Genomic DNA, 12,805 nt, shown 5'->3' on the forward strand with positions numbered 1-12,805 from the left:
GGCTGGGGCACATGACTTCTGAGGAGAGGCTGAGGTAATGGCTTATTTAGTCTAGAGAAGAGAAGACGGAGAGGGGGATTTAATAGCAGCCTTCAACTACCTGAAGGGGGGTTCAAAAGTGGATGGAGCTAGACTGTTCTCAGTGATGGCAGATGACAGAACAAGGAGCAATGGTCTCAAGAAGCAGCAAGGAAAGTTTAGGTTAGATATTAGGAAGAATTTTCTCACTAGGAGGGCAGTAAAACACTGGAACAGGTTACCCAGAGAGGTGGTGCAATCTCTATCCTTGGAGGTTTTCAAGACCTGGCTAGACAAAGCTTTGGTTGGTATGATCTTTTGCGGATGGTTCTGCTTTGAGCAGGGGGTTGGACTAAACGACCTCCTGAGGTCCCTTCCAACCCTAATTTTCTATGATTCTTTTGAAGGCAACATGCAATAGGATGGCGTTCTAGCAAAGGGAGACTACGTTAACAGCCCAAATCCAGCTCTGTGTATTTTACTGTGTCTAACCAGTGTATTTTAGGGATATTCCTCTGAATGGAACACTACAGTTTCCAGAGGCCACTCCTCATTAACACCTGTTAGTTGAGACCTCTAGATAGATGTATTGCTCTGATGCAAGATAAATAGTTGTCATCTTAGTTTAACGTGGCTGAAACTTTCCAACTGAAGGATATAGTCTGTGTTAAACCTTATTTTCCATATTATCATAACAAACTAAAAGTATTTAAATGACCCTGAACCTGTTACCAGTCTTATGACTCTGAATGTGAGGTGTTTGATAGGTGACCTCATCACTTGTTCTAAAAGGCATCTTTGGCTAATTATGGCTAAAGTGGGGAGCCCCAGCAAAGAGCTGCTGTGGGTGTTGATCACAAGGTCTTAGCAGGGACATTCTGTTCTGGAATGGCAGGGGATCTATTGCTAGGCTAGGAATGCCATGCCTTTTCTCAAAGTGTTATCCTTAAACACCCTCTCCCAAATAGGTATGGACCAAAATGAAAGGAAAGTTAGAAAATGGAAGAAATCCTAACTTAATACCTACTCAGAGAGAGTGCTGCTAAGGGATTTCTGCCTTTGAGTACACAGGCAGAAAACTAGGTAGTTAATGTCAGTGTTATTCAGCAGGGGCTGAAAATGTCATAATTATGAGGGCATGCATACCTTTCTTGCCTCTGAGGCTTGGAAAAAACAGTTTCAAATCTAATGCAGCAAACTATTTCCATGTCAGTCAGTGCATCACACACGCTTTACTGCAGAGTAGTCTAATTTGCTCTGCCGTAAAGCATCACTGTCTACACATGCACTCCAATTAGGATGCAGTAAACTAATATACTCCAGCACAGGATAGTGCCATAAGACACGAGTACTATTTTACACCAGAGTAAAATAACTGTGATAAAACGAATATGCAGATAGACGCAAATGCAAACTGCACCTGGTCAGCCGAGCCAGCAGGAAACCAGAGCAGGCCACAAGTGTCTCTGGCCTAAATTGCTCCACCTGGGCTCAAGTTGCTCCCCGTCACTGAGTGTACATTCAAATGCTGTGCCTGGATTAGTTTACTCCAGCACAAATTTCGCCAAAGTAAATTCAGTTGCATTAATTGCACATGTAGGTGCACCCAGTGAAAGTAAACACAGAACCATATGTTAATTTTACATGTTAATTAATTTCTTCAATATTTTGATGATTGGGAAAGACGCCTCTGGTTTATGTAAATCACTGAAAATAGGGTCAGGTTTGTTTTTTGGTTTTATTGTTTTTTGTTGTAACAAAACAACAGGCAGGATGAGTGGGGGTTGTATCCGGACCCTGTACCTAGTTGTGTGCATGTAACCAGGATATACAGTACTTAAGTCATTGCCAGGGGCTTGTAAAAACGCCAAGAGAGTCAGAGTCAGTGCCACCACATTAGGGGTCAGCAGAACCTGATTCTCTTCCTTTCTGTTTCCGGAACAGCCCAGAAGTGCAAATGGTTAACAGTGAGTTGTGCTGGTTGCAGCCACTTGCTAATGGGAGCAACAAGCAGAATGAAAACTGGGTTAAAATGTATGAGTTCAGCTAAGATAGATTTTTGCTTTCATGTGAATTTCTTATGCCTACGCCTTAGAAAAATTTAAGGATTTCATATCATGAGCTGCCTTTAATAAAACAGACGTACCGTCTATTTTCCCCCTAATGTCCTATGTAATAAAAGCATTTTACCTTTGGCTTTTTTCGAGGAGGGGATGAAGATTTTTTTTCTACGGTTTTTCTTTTTGGCTGAGGGGTCTTTGGTGTAGGTTTGCTTTCAGCAGCTTCCTCATCTTCAGATTGGTCTACCTCCTCTTCAAATTCCACTACCTCACCATGTGTGTCAAGACCTCTTCTGAGAATAGTATCCTGAAGAGTTCCAACTTTCTTATTTTTTATCAGTATTTTAAACTTTAGTGCCTGTGGAAATAGGTTAAACAGGAGTAATTGCAGGCATGCATTTAATAAGATAGTTGGTATCAAAATAGTGTATTGTAATATTGCAACTCCTATTTTCAAAATCTGTTACAGAAGTAATCTGTTTTAGAATGATGGGTGCCAGGGTAGTGTGGAAAAACAAATATCACATAGAAGGAACAGCTGGTAATAGGCAAAAAAGTTCACCAACTGTACTATGTATCTCAGCAACATGCACACCAGAAAACAACCCAACACAGACCACTCTATACAGTCAGCAAAAAAAAGATATCAATACAAATGGTTTGCCACTATGCAGACACAAAATATGAGAACAATAAGCAAGAACAGTGCACAAAGAAAAGAAGGTATTCTGCTCCCATCTGCCACAGAAGATGATTGTGATTTTTGCAGAGAAAACTGGTGAGAGAATAGCTGTTTCATCCTGATGCTAGGTTCAGATACTGGTGGTAAATACCAATGATGGCATAAGAAGTATGCATGCACACAAGTGAACAGAGATTATATTCTGTTTAGTAAGCATCACTTTACTTTTTAAAAATACAGATTTATGTAAACACAGTCAATCTCATTTTGATATGTATGTGACCACATCTATAAAAATCATTCTAACTTTTCAGCAAGCAGAAATGCTGGTACCTTTAGATGCACAGTGCATCGCTACCCTGGGTACCAACTTAAGGTTCTATTGTTCTGTTTTAAGGCATATAAGCAGAGCAGGATGCTGATTTTGATTCAGTATATATCATCAATTAAGTTGATTTAATACAGTTTAGCTACTTGTTACCCAAGGAATTTCTTTATATGCCATCTTTTGAAATGTGCACTTTTATCAAATTGATAATCTTATTATCCAGGCAAGAAAAAAAAATTAACAGAAACGGAATGTGCATAATAAGTAAAGTTTTCAGTAGCAAAAGTTTTTTAATTGTTATTTGAAAGCAGAACAATATTCATTTCCAGGTAAATCACAGTACCATATTGATTAATGTGCCAAATGTAAGCATTTAAACTGTCAAAAGTCTTTATAATCCTTAGAGATTTAAATGTAGAAGAAATGCTCTTATGTTTGTAACTCTGAAGTATCGTGCTAAGATCACCTTCAAGAGTTTAAAAAGAAATTTAACACAAGTGTATCTACTCCATGAGTATGAAGAATAATTTCACAGTTAAACAGAAGACTCTCAGGCTATAGAGTGCTATTGCTATGCCTCTCTTCTAAGTAAGAATGTAATACTAAACTGAAGTAAGCAACTTGAGGAGGCTGTGGCACTATGTCTTCAGACAACCATGAACAAGAATATTTGTGCCAATTGGTGTGCTTTAATTAAATGAAAAGTGGAATTTTGATTAGGACATGAGATTTATCCCAAGGGCCATATCTTTTTGTTTGGCTTTTTTGCCCAGGGCTCTTTTGTCTAGTAAACATTCCTTGGTTGAGTGAAGAACACAGTTTTTGTCAGTAATATGATCACAGTTAACGTAATAAATACGAAGCATTTATAAAACCGTGTTAAATGCCAGTTTCCAAAGAGCACAACTTTCCATTTATGCACCAAAATGAAAAACATTAATTTTTCAAAAATGTTCCACATCCAGTGGCTCCTTACAAGTCGTCCCCTCCAAAATACAAATACCCTCTAGCAAAATGCCTTAAGAAGGAAATATTACAGCTCATAAATCATACAGCAAACAAGAAGACACTAACATAATAGTGTGGCTGAAAATAGCTGCTGGAAATCAAAAATTACTCCATGTTTAAGCACTCCTGACTGAGTACAAGAGAAGCCACTTTGTTTAGGTACTTAATGGAAGCAGCTGGCTGCTAAGTTCTTTTAAAAGTCTGACACCTAATAAAGAAAAACACCAAAGCCCTTGACAGACATTCATTTTAAAGGTGTGGTAAGATCTGAGCCACAATTTCCACAATCATACTGCCTGCTTTGCTAAATGTACATGGTAGGTTGCTCAACTTTGGAACTGGCGATCAGATCCCAGTTGCACCCTGAGCATGGGATCATGATCCTGGGCTCCCCATGCACTCGAGTTGAAAGGCAGGTGCCTGACAATTACCTGATTGTTGGCTGGCTCTGGGACGACACCCCAGGCTCAAACCAGCTCCAGTATTGTCTCCAGAGCTGGCAACAATAAGCTAGTTGAATTGGGACTGCATGGGGGCTCAAACTGGCTAAGTGTTGGCCAGTAGGAACTGCACCAAGGCCAGCTGGAGACTCTGACGCAGCCCTAACCCTGCCACACATTTAATTTAAGGTGTATGGAAACCAGAGACAAAAATATTACACACATAATATTTACACGTGTTTACACATTTTTGTGTTGTATTTTTTGTGGTTGGTTTCCCTTTTTGTAGCACTAACAAAACCCTTTTTGACTAACAGACTACTCATGTCTTAACTAACATCTTTCAGGGACCGAAGAGAAATAATTTTGGCCTTGATTCTTCATTCTATATGAGCAAAACCATGAGAGATGCAGAGTGGGGCATCACAAGGAAGGATCCCAAGCAGTTTGTCCCTGGGTTAAATTATAGCTTCACAAAAGATGCTAGTCTAATTTATGCTACTGGAAGACTTGAGCTCTGCTCACTCACCCCTGCTCCAACCATTTCTGCCCCACGATGCCTCACATCAAAGGAGTGGGCAAGGAGTTGACACAGGGGACATTTACATGAGCTGCATGACCCTGACCTTGCAACGCATGCAGTTGTATAAGCAGTGAAATGCACGTCAGTGCACAGAAAATGGCACTGACGTGCATTTTGCCACATGCAAATGCAGCACAGTGCGCATCAGCTAGCACACGGAGCAGACTCAATCAAGTCTGCTCCAATGCACCAGATCTCCAGTGCATTGAGCATGGAAAAGTTTGTGTATAAATGCCCTTAGTGTCTACACATGTGCCCCTATTAGGCTGCAGTAAACTAATTAACTATGCCGTAGGTTAGTACTTCTAAACAGAAGTATTATCCTGCAGCAGTGTTATTTAGTGTGCCACATCATATGTGTAGATGCTGATGGGGCTGGGTGGAGCATGAGGGTGCTTCAATGCAGGGACTGCCTACCGGCTAAATAATCTGCTAAATAATCAAGTTTAAAATTGCAACAACTTTCAAGTATCATAGTGCTGACTCTGTTAAAAGGGGAAAATGGGCTTTTTGAGGAAATTGTAACATAAGAAAATAGTCAATCTATACCTTATAAAATTCAGCATGAATAAAGAGAACAAGACATTAGGATTATAATGCAGGATTAACCCTTCTTTAAATACAAATGAAGATTTATTCAATTTCAAGAAAAGAAAGTGGTTAAGATCTTCATGTGTCTTTTGGCTAATTTATTATTATTATTATTATTATTATTTTGTAGAAAGCTTCAGAGGATAAAAGCCAATAAGTTTTTTGCAAGGTATTTTATCAGATTTATATTACACGTAAGGAGTGGGACTCTGGAAGTATATTGCTATACTAAGCAAAGTTCCTAGGAAACAATGCTGTGATTTTTATCTTGTTTATACTGTACTTTCATCAAGTTATCAAGGGGAAAAGAATATACATATATATGAGCTTGCTGTAAAATTGTCACACTCTAAAATTCACTGTCAATCTATTTTCACTGTTCTTGTGCACATCAAGAATGTAAACCTACTGTGAAGGTTCCCAGTCCTAGCCTCTTCTCCCACTATGACGTTGGTCAGTGATAGCAAACCTGTTCTTGAGTTGCTGTTGTTATAACAACAAGCAGTAACTATGCTCTTCTTCTGAGCTTCCCTACCTGACATTCAGACCCCATCCTCAGCTACATGTTAGGAAAGCTGAATTGTCATATCTTTCTAGTTCAGTGAAGCTGGTCATTGTCAAATGCTGCTGGCATTATTGCCAAAAAATGTCTCTCTACCTCCCCTGAATGCTAAAAATACTGTTTGAACAAGAAGGGTGGAAGAACAGAACACCGCATGTGCCCAGCGCAAGAAAGTTGTTAAGATAAATGAACATTCTTCTACTGCTATGGGCCAAGCTGTCTCTAGAGGTGCCTACAGATGTTAGGGGCTGCGCTCTAACTCATGGCAAGTACCGTGAGTCGGAGCTCCCCGACCCAACCTGTCGGCTCAGGGTGGGCAGAGCTGGAGGCTACCTGCACTAGCCCTGCCCAGCAGGTGAGGGTGTTCCAGCAGCCTCCTGAGAGGCTGCTAAACCACCCTTCTCCCTAGCCCTGCCCCACTCCAAGCTCTGAGGCTGTCAGCAGGGGAGGGAGGGGAAAGGGACCAGCATGGAGCTGCTGACTGGGTCTTGCCAAGCTGGAGCTGGAGGGGAGAGGGTGGAGTGGAATGGAGCCCTCTTGTCTCATGACGCCCCTCCCAAACTATCCCAGATGGGGTATTGAGGAGGAGGAGCCAGGACAGACCTGGGAGGTAAGGGACCTCCACTCCATGCCCTCCCCCCCACAATCCAGCTCAGGCCAGGCAGAGCAGCCAGAAGTTGCTGCTACCACTCTCAAGAGGCCAGGCCAGAGCTGGGGGGTGAAACAAAGTCTCCTTGCCTCACAGGCCTGGCCTGATTCCCCTACCCTACTTAGATCTAAAACCAAACTGATAGGGTTCAAGAAAAATAGAGGATTCCAAATATTACCAGAGGTGTTTCTACTGTATCTTTTTCATCAGTCTTTCCCAAAAGAGGAAGCTGAAGTCCAGGAAAGATTACCAGTGTCAAGACATATCTTCTTAAGCAAGGGGCTAGTCATGGTTCTTTTTAAAGCAGAGAGCAAAGGCTAATAATTGTAGTTTTAAAAGTTTCATTTTGGTGTATGCATAACTTTGTCTTACTGAATTGCATATCAATCGTTTCATTTTCTCTTCCAAACTGTTTGAACCACAAACAATACTTGACAACTCATAAACAGTTGTTCTTTTATATCAATAGATTACAAGAGAAAAATGGGTAATTGAAGAGAGCTTTAGCACATACGAACCTGCTGTGCTTGGGGTATCTATATACATTTTAAACACTGGAGCTCTTCTCAGGCAATTATGAAATCATGAACCATATGGGAGAGAAAAATGTATTTTCTCAAATTACAGCTGGGTCTACATTGTGCTTGAGCAGTCACAAACTGTTATTTTTCTATATAGAAGTTCAAGCATAAGAAAACTTCATTTAATTATTTGCATTTTCTTTTAAATGTCCTGGATATAGGTTTGTTTTATTTCAAGCTCTAACACAGCTTTTTCTTCCCCATAAACCTACAAGCCGGCAGGGACCTAGAAAGGGTTTGCAGCAATAAGTCTTCCTATATGGCTGGAAGAAGATGTGCTAGGCTGATAACAGTAAGGAGTGAAAGATTCTCTATTCTCCTGTCCTTTCAATTTTCCCCATATGATATATAGGCTGCTTGGAGCTAATGGAAAGGAAGCAGCAATATTCCCCCTCGGTGCCATATGGGAATGTAGATGTCAAATGTAGAAAGAGGTCAAAGATTTCAGAGGAGCTCAAGCAGTGATAATTAGAAACTGAGGCAAGATGGATATATCACTCCAGGACTGTACCCCAAACAATCCTCAACATTTCAGGTTCCCATCCTCTACCAGAAAAAACTGCTCTTTTTAGACTGTCTCGCCTTTATCCATTTTACCGAAATACAGCAGTATGTTGGAAGCCAAGGATGGGCAAAGTCTGGCTCGTGGCCAAGATTAGGCCCACAGCGGACTCCATTTACCAGCAGCTGCTGTGGCAGGAGCTCCTGCTGGCTGCAGCCACTGGACCCAGCCCTGCTGCTTGGACACCCCAGCCCATCTGCCCCACACCCACCACCAGAGGTGGGACCCATGTGGGCAAGGTGTGCAGCTGAGTGACTAGGCTGGGGCTGCAGCCAGGACAAGGAGGCCCCAGGACTGGGGGGGAGGGGGGTACCTGGGGCCAGGACAGAGCCACAATCTGCTGTCTGCACACCCTGCAATGAGAGTGGGTTCCATAGGCAAGGGCATGCAGGCAGCAGATCACAGCTCTGCCCTGGCTCTGGTCCTATGCCGTCACTGCTGCAAGATCCCAGCCCTGACCCCAGAGCAGCTCCCTGCCCAGCCCCATGCCCTGCCTATGCTGCTTGGGCCCCACTGCTCCCAGGGTCTCCATGAAGATCAGCTGGGAATGGCATGGAGAGGGGCTGCTGGTAAATGGAGTCCGACTGCCTGCCAGATCTGCTATTTTGCCCTCCTATTTCTGGGCCTTTATTAACAGTTTACAAAAACAATACTTTAGTGCACATGAGGTGGGAAACCTCTGCTCATTTGCTTTGGCAAAAGTGGCTATGAAGGTAAAAAGCAACCAAATAAAAAAAACCCTCACCTGAGTAAGGCACCACCTTTTAATGTTAAGAAACTTGAGAAAATAAACAAGATGAAGTGCTGAAAGAGAAAGTAATAGAGCCAATCAAAAGGTCCTCCCTATCCCAATGGCCTGTAAGGATGGTGTGTTTAGGGTATCTCACTGTATGGAAGCAATTGTTCACAAGCAAGTGATGGGACTAGAATCATATTGAGCTTTCTTGACTCCCCATCCTGGATGACTAGGTACACATTACAGCATGTCCACTGGAGGTACCCTTTGGTCTAAGTCTGGAGTGGGGCTCAAACTCGTACCTCTGGAGCTATAGGTAGACAGCTGCTCTGCCATGATGTAACAAATATAGCTATTAATACTGGATTCTAATGTTTAAACCTTGGTGAACATAACTCCAAAAAAATTAAAACTTCCTTAACCTGACTAAATTAAACAATTGTAACTATTTCTTTGCAAGCTATGTTTATCATTTTGCAAGACTGATTTTTCCTATTTTTATTAAAATGTTAAAAGAAAGAAAAAAATGTTGGCATATAACTATAAGTTACAAAGACTAGTTATAAAATATAGGGGATTGGAACTCAAAATTTCCCAATCATAATGTGCATGAATAGAACTATCCCAATTAATGCATAGCCACATCTCTTTATGAAAATGATCATTTCTTTTTAAGTTACATCTGTGAAAGTAGTCGGAGAGGTAACCCGAGCCAGAGCAAAGATCATTTTTCCTCTTTTGTTTAATTGCTATTACATCTTTAATTGCTATTACATCTAAGCCCTGATTACCAGTTTTTATTATTCCTACTTTGTATATTTAAACAAATATATATTATATATATATTTAAACAAATATAATATATATGTGAATGAAAGGTGACTTTAATGTCTGAAGGCAAATACCTTTATTTAATCATCTACATTAACTTTGGTCCAGTTTTATTCCTGCAGAGGCCAACTTAAGAACACCCCATGATTAAAGCATGATGAGCCCTGAGAATGCACTAGTTTTAGGGTTTTAAAGGAGGTGATTCAGTAGAAAAGCTGTTGCATAGGTCTGAAGCATGGTTCTATTTTAAAAAGAAACTAGTGAAAGTGTGCCTCATTGTTCAGCAGATTCACTCCCTGATCAGATGCTAAGTTGTGGATAACAACTTTAGTGACAAAAATAAGGTTTTACTACTTATTCCTGCTGAACAGACCCAGCTAAGTGAGTGAGGTGATTCTATTCCTTCTTGTTCATCAGCAGCAGAATTATTTGTTAACTGTTTCTCTTGTGTAAAGCAATTGAATGCATTGGCATTGCTCAGGTGTTACAAGGGGCATAAATTGAAGATAATGGGGTTACACAGGAGGAACTCAGGGCTAAATCTGACATAAAGAAATTTCACTGCAGTTGATGACAGATAGAAAAGAGAAGCTTTACTCGCAGATCTATACTTGAGTTGGAAGAACCTAGCAGTTAGGGGGGAAAGCATTTTTACATGCAGCTTGAGATATGCAATAAGGAAAAAAGCAGTGACAGTAAGCATGGAAACCTGTCATCTCCAGAGAGTAATTTGATACAGTTTGTCTAGAAAAAAGAGAACCCTAAATTTAATTAACTCAAAAATTGAAGGTGTGCCTTCTTCCCTCTCTCCTCCATTACCAGGAGTATAATGAATGATGGTTCTTATCCTACCTAGAAGGGGCATGTAAATGGGAATTACAGCCCAGCTGTCAGCCCAGTCCCTGCCACTGCCCATGATGCAGACCCTGACTGTTACTGTCTGTCATAGGTAGGGGCGTAAGCCGTCTCTGTGGACAGTCCACATTGAGTGCTTTTTAAAAAAGAAAAATAGGTGTTGTGGCTGAGTCGGTGTTGACTGCAGAGGACACTGAACTCTTCAATACCACTGAGACCAGGAAAATGTAGCTTATTCCTCAGGAAGCACAGAAGCAGTCTATCCTGCCCAGTGTAAGCTGTGTTTTTTCTTCTGCACCCTGGGAGCAGTCTGATTGTCTTCCTGAGCCCTCACCTTGGGGTCTCACCTCAGTTATTCACAGAGCTCTAACTGGGCCTTAAGAGTTCAGATTCAGTTCTTGACTGTGGCTCAAATTTCCTATGTAACCTTGGGCAAGCTATTTTGGCAGAATCCTGTTTCATTTTGCATGACTAAATGACAACTGTCCAACTGCATAACTACTGTTTTGGGGAGCTGCAGTTTCAGATTCTATATTACCTTGAACACTGTACATCCCTGCTATAAGCAAGGAGGAGTCAGGCCTTCCTACCTTCTAACCTAAGAACCTCGGGTACCTACACAAGCCTGACACTTACCCCGATGCCTGCTAATTAGCATGTGTTGGAGCAGACTTGATTAATTGGTGCACTCCAGCATCCTCAGCATCTCGTGTATTCAGCATCCCCGTGCTTCAAAATGGTGGCAGGGGTACTTTAACTAAAGGTCATCGAAAGTGTTTTAGTTAAAGCGCCCCCTCTGCCATTTTGAAGTGCATGACATTGAATATATGAGATGCTGGAGGCACTTTAATTAGAGCGGCTCCTAAAAGCTGCTCTAATTAAAGTGAACATGTATTAGAGAACATGTAAAGATGTTGCTGGTGACTATGATACTACCTAAGGTGTTGAAAGATGGAGGTTCTAGGCCCCATTCACCCAGCAAAGGTGAACCTGCCTCTCCTTCACACAAGGCTCTAACCACCAGGCCAAAAGTTAGGCATTACCCAAACCATTTTCCAGCCCTTCCCTTGAAGCTGACCCACTGTACTCCTGTTCAATATTTATTGATTAAAATGAATTAGGAGCAACAAGGAAACTTCTGTCCCACAGGGAGCAAGGATCCCAGCTAGACCTTAAATCCCCTTCTCTTCCACAGTAACATCCATCTCACTGAGCCACGTACCCTACCGTTTGTTCTCTGTCTCCTGTCCCCACATATCTCCTTCTTTTGGATGTTCAGGTGGTCAGCTTCAAAGGCAGGGCTGGAGAGAGGTATATATAATGCCTGTGTCTTGGTGGTTGTGCTGGGAAGTAGGAGATGGAGGTTCAAGCCCCCTCCAGATGAGGGGAAGTACCTTGACAACTAGGTTGTTGGGCTAAAGCATAGCAGAGTCATCTTCCTCTGGCATTTGACACCCACTAGTCATTAGGGCTGTGTGAAGCTTTGGTAGCCAATTCAATTTGGAGGAGCTTCAGCTCGATTTAAGAGCTGAACCTGAATTGAATCAGGAGACCCGTTAAGAGGTCCAAATCAAATCAGAAGCCTCCAAATCAATTTGGAGAAATTCGGGGCCATTTTGAGAGGTTTGGCCATAGGCTATACAGGTTTTCCTCACATAAAGCAAACCCACTTTATAATGTAACAAATAGGGATAGGTTCCCAAGGTGGTGCAGAACACAGGGAGTGAGGCTGGGACTAGGGAAGGGGGAGGGGTGCCATTCCCAGGGCTGCGCTGTGCTTCACCCGTCCCCCCCACACCTGGGCTCCACCTGTCGCCACTTACCAGCTCCTGGGCTGTACCCTGCCATGGTGCAGGCAGCTGGTACCGGGGTTGGGCAGAGTGGCAGCAAGCAGAGCCCCAGGCAGTGCAGGATGTGGCACAGCTTGTCCACACTCACCCTAGCCCCCACTGCAGCAGCCCCAGGAGTGACCAGCGCTAGCTGCAAAACTTGCAAGTGGATGTGGGGGGAGTGCACCTCTTGCTGCTTCGCACCCTCTGGGAGGGCTGAGGGGCTGTGTCGGGCTCTTCCCAGGGGCACATGCCCCTGGATCGCATGGGATGACAGCAGGCTGGTGCTGATGGCGGCACCAGGCTGACTCTTCCCGGCGCTTGGGGTGGGTGCACTGAGCACCGGGAACAGCCCAGTGCCACCACTGGCCCTAGCCTGCAGCGGCAGCCTGCTGTCATCCCGTGTCCAGATCCAGGGACACATGCTCCCCAGGAAGAGCCTGACACAGCCCCACAGCCCTCCTGGAGGGTTCAGAACAGCAAGAGGCAT

General features: G+C 42.8%; 1 protein-coding gene across 1 annotated transcript in view; it reads right to left on the reverse strand.

Annotated features, from left to right (window-relative positions):
- PLCZ1 (phospholipase C zeta 1) overlaps positions 1–12,805 on the reverse strand; it is a gene marked incomplete at its 5' end in the record, with an annotated part of 95,465 nt that overhangs the window by 56,382 nt on the left and 26,278 nt on the right. Inside the window, one exon of the mRNA XM_006269471.4 lies at positions 2,209–2,436. Coding sequence (XP_006269533.4) covers positions 2,209–2,436 — 228 coding nt within the window. The remainder of the gene's footprint in view (positions 1–2,208; positions 2,437–12,805) is intronic.

Source organism: Alligator mississippiensis, chromosome 4 (genome assembly GCF_030867095.1).
Source record: "Alligator mississippiensis isolate rAllMis1 chromosome 4, rAllMis1, whole genome shotgun sequence".
NCBI lineage: Eukaryota > Metazoa > Chordata > Crocodylia > Alligatoridae > Alligator > Alligator mississippiensis.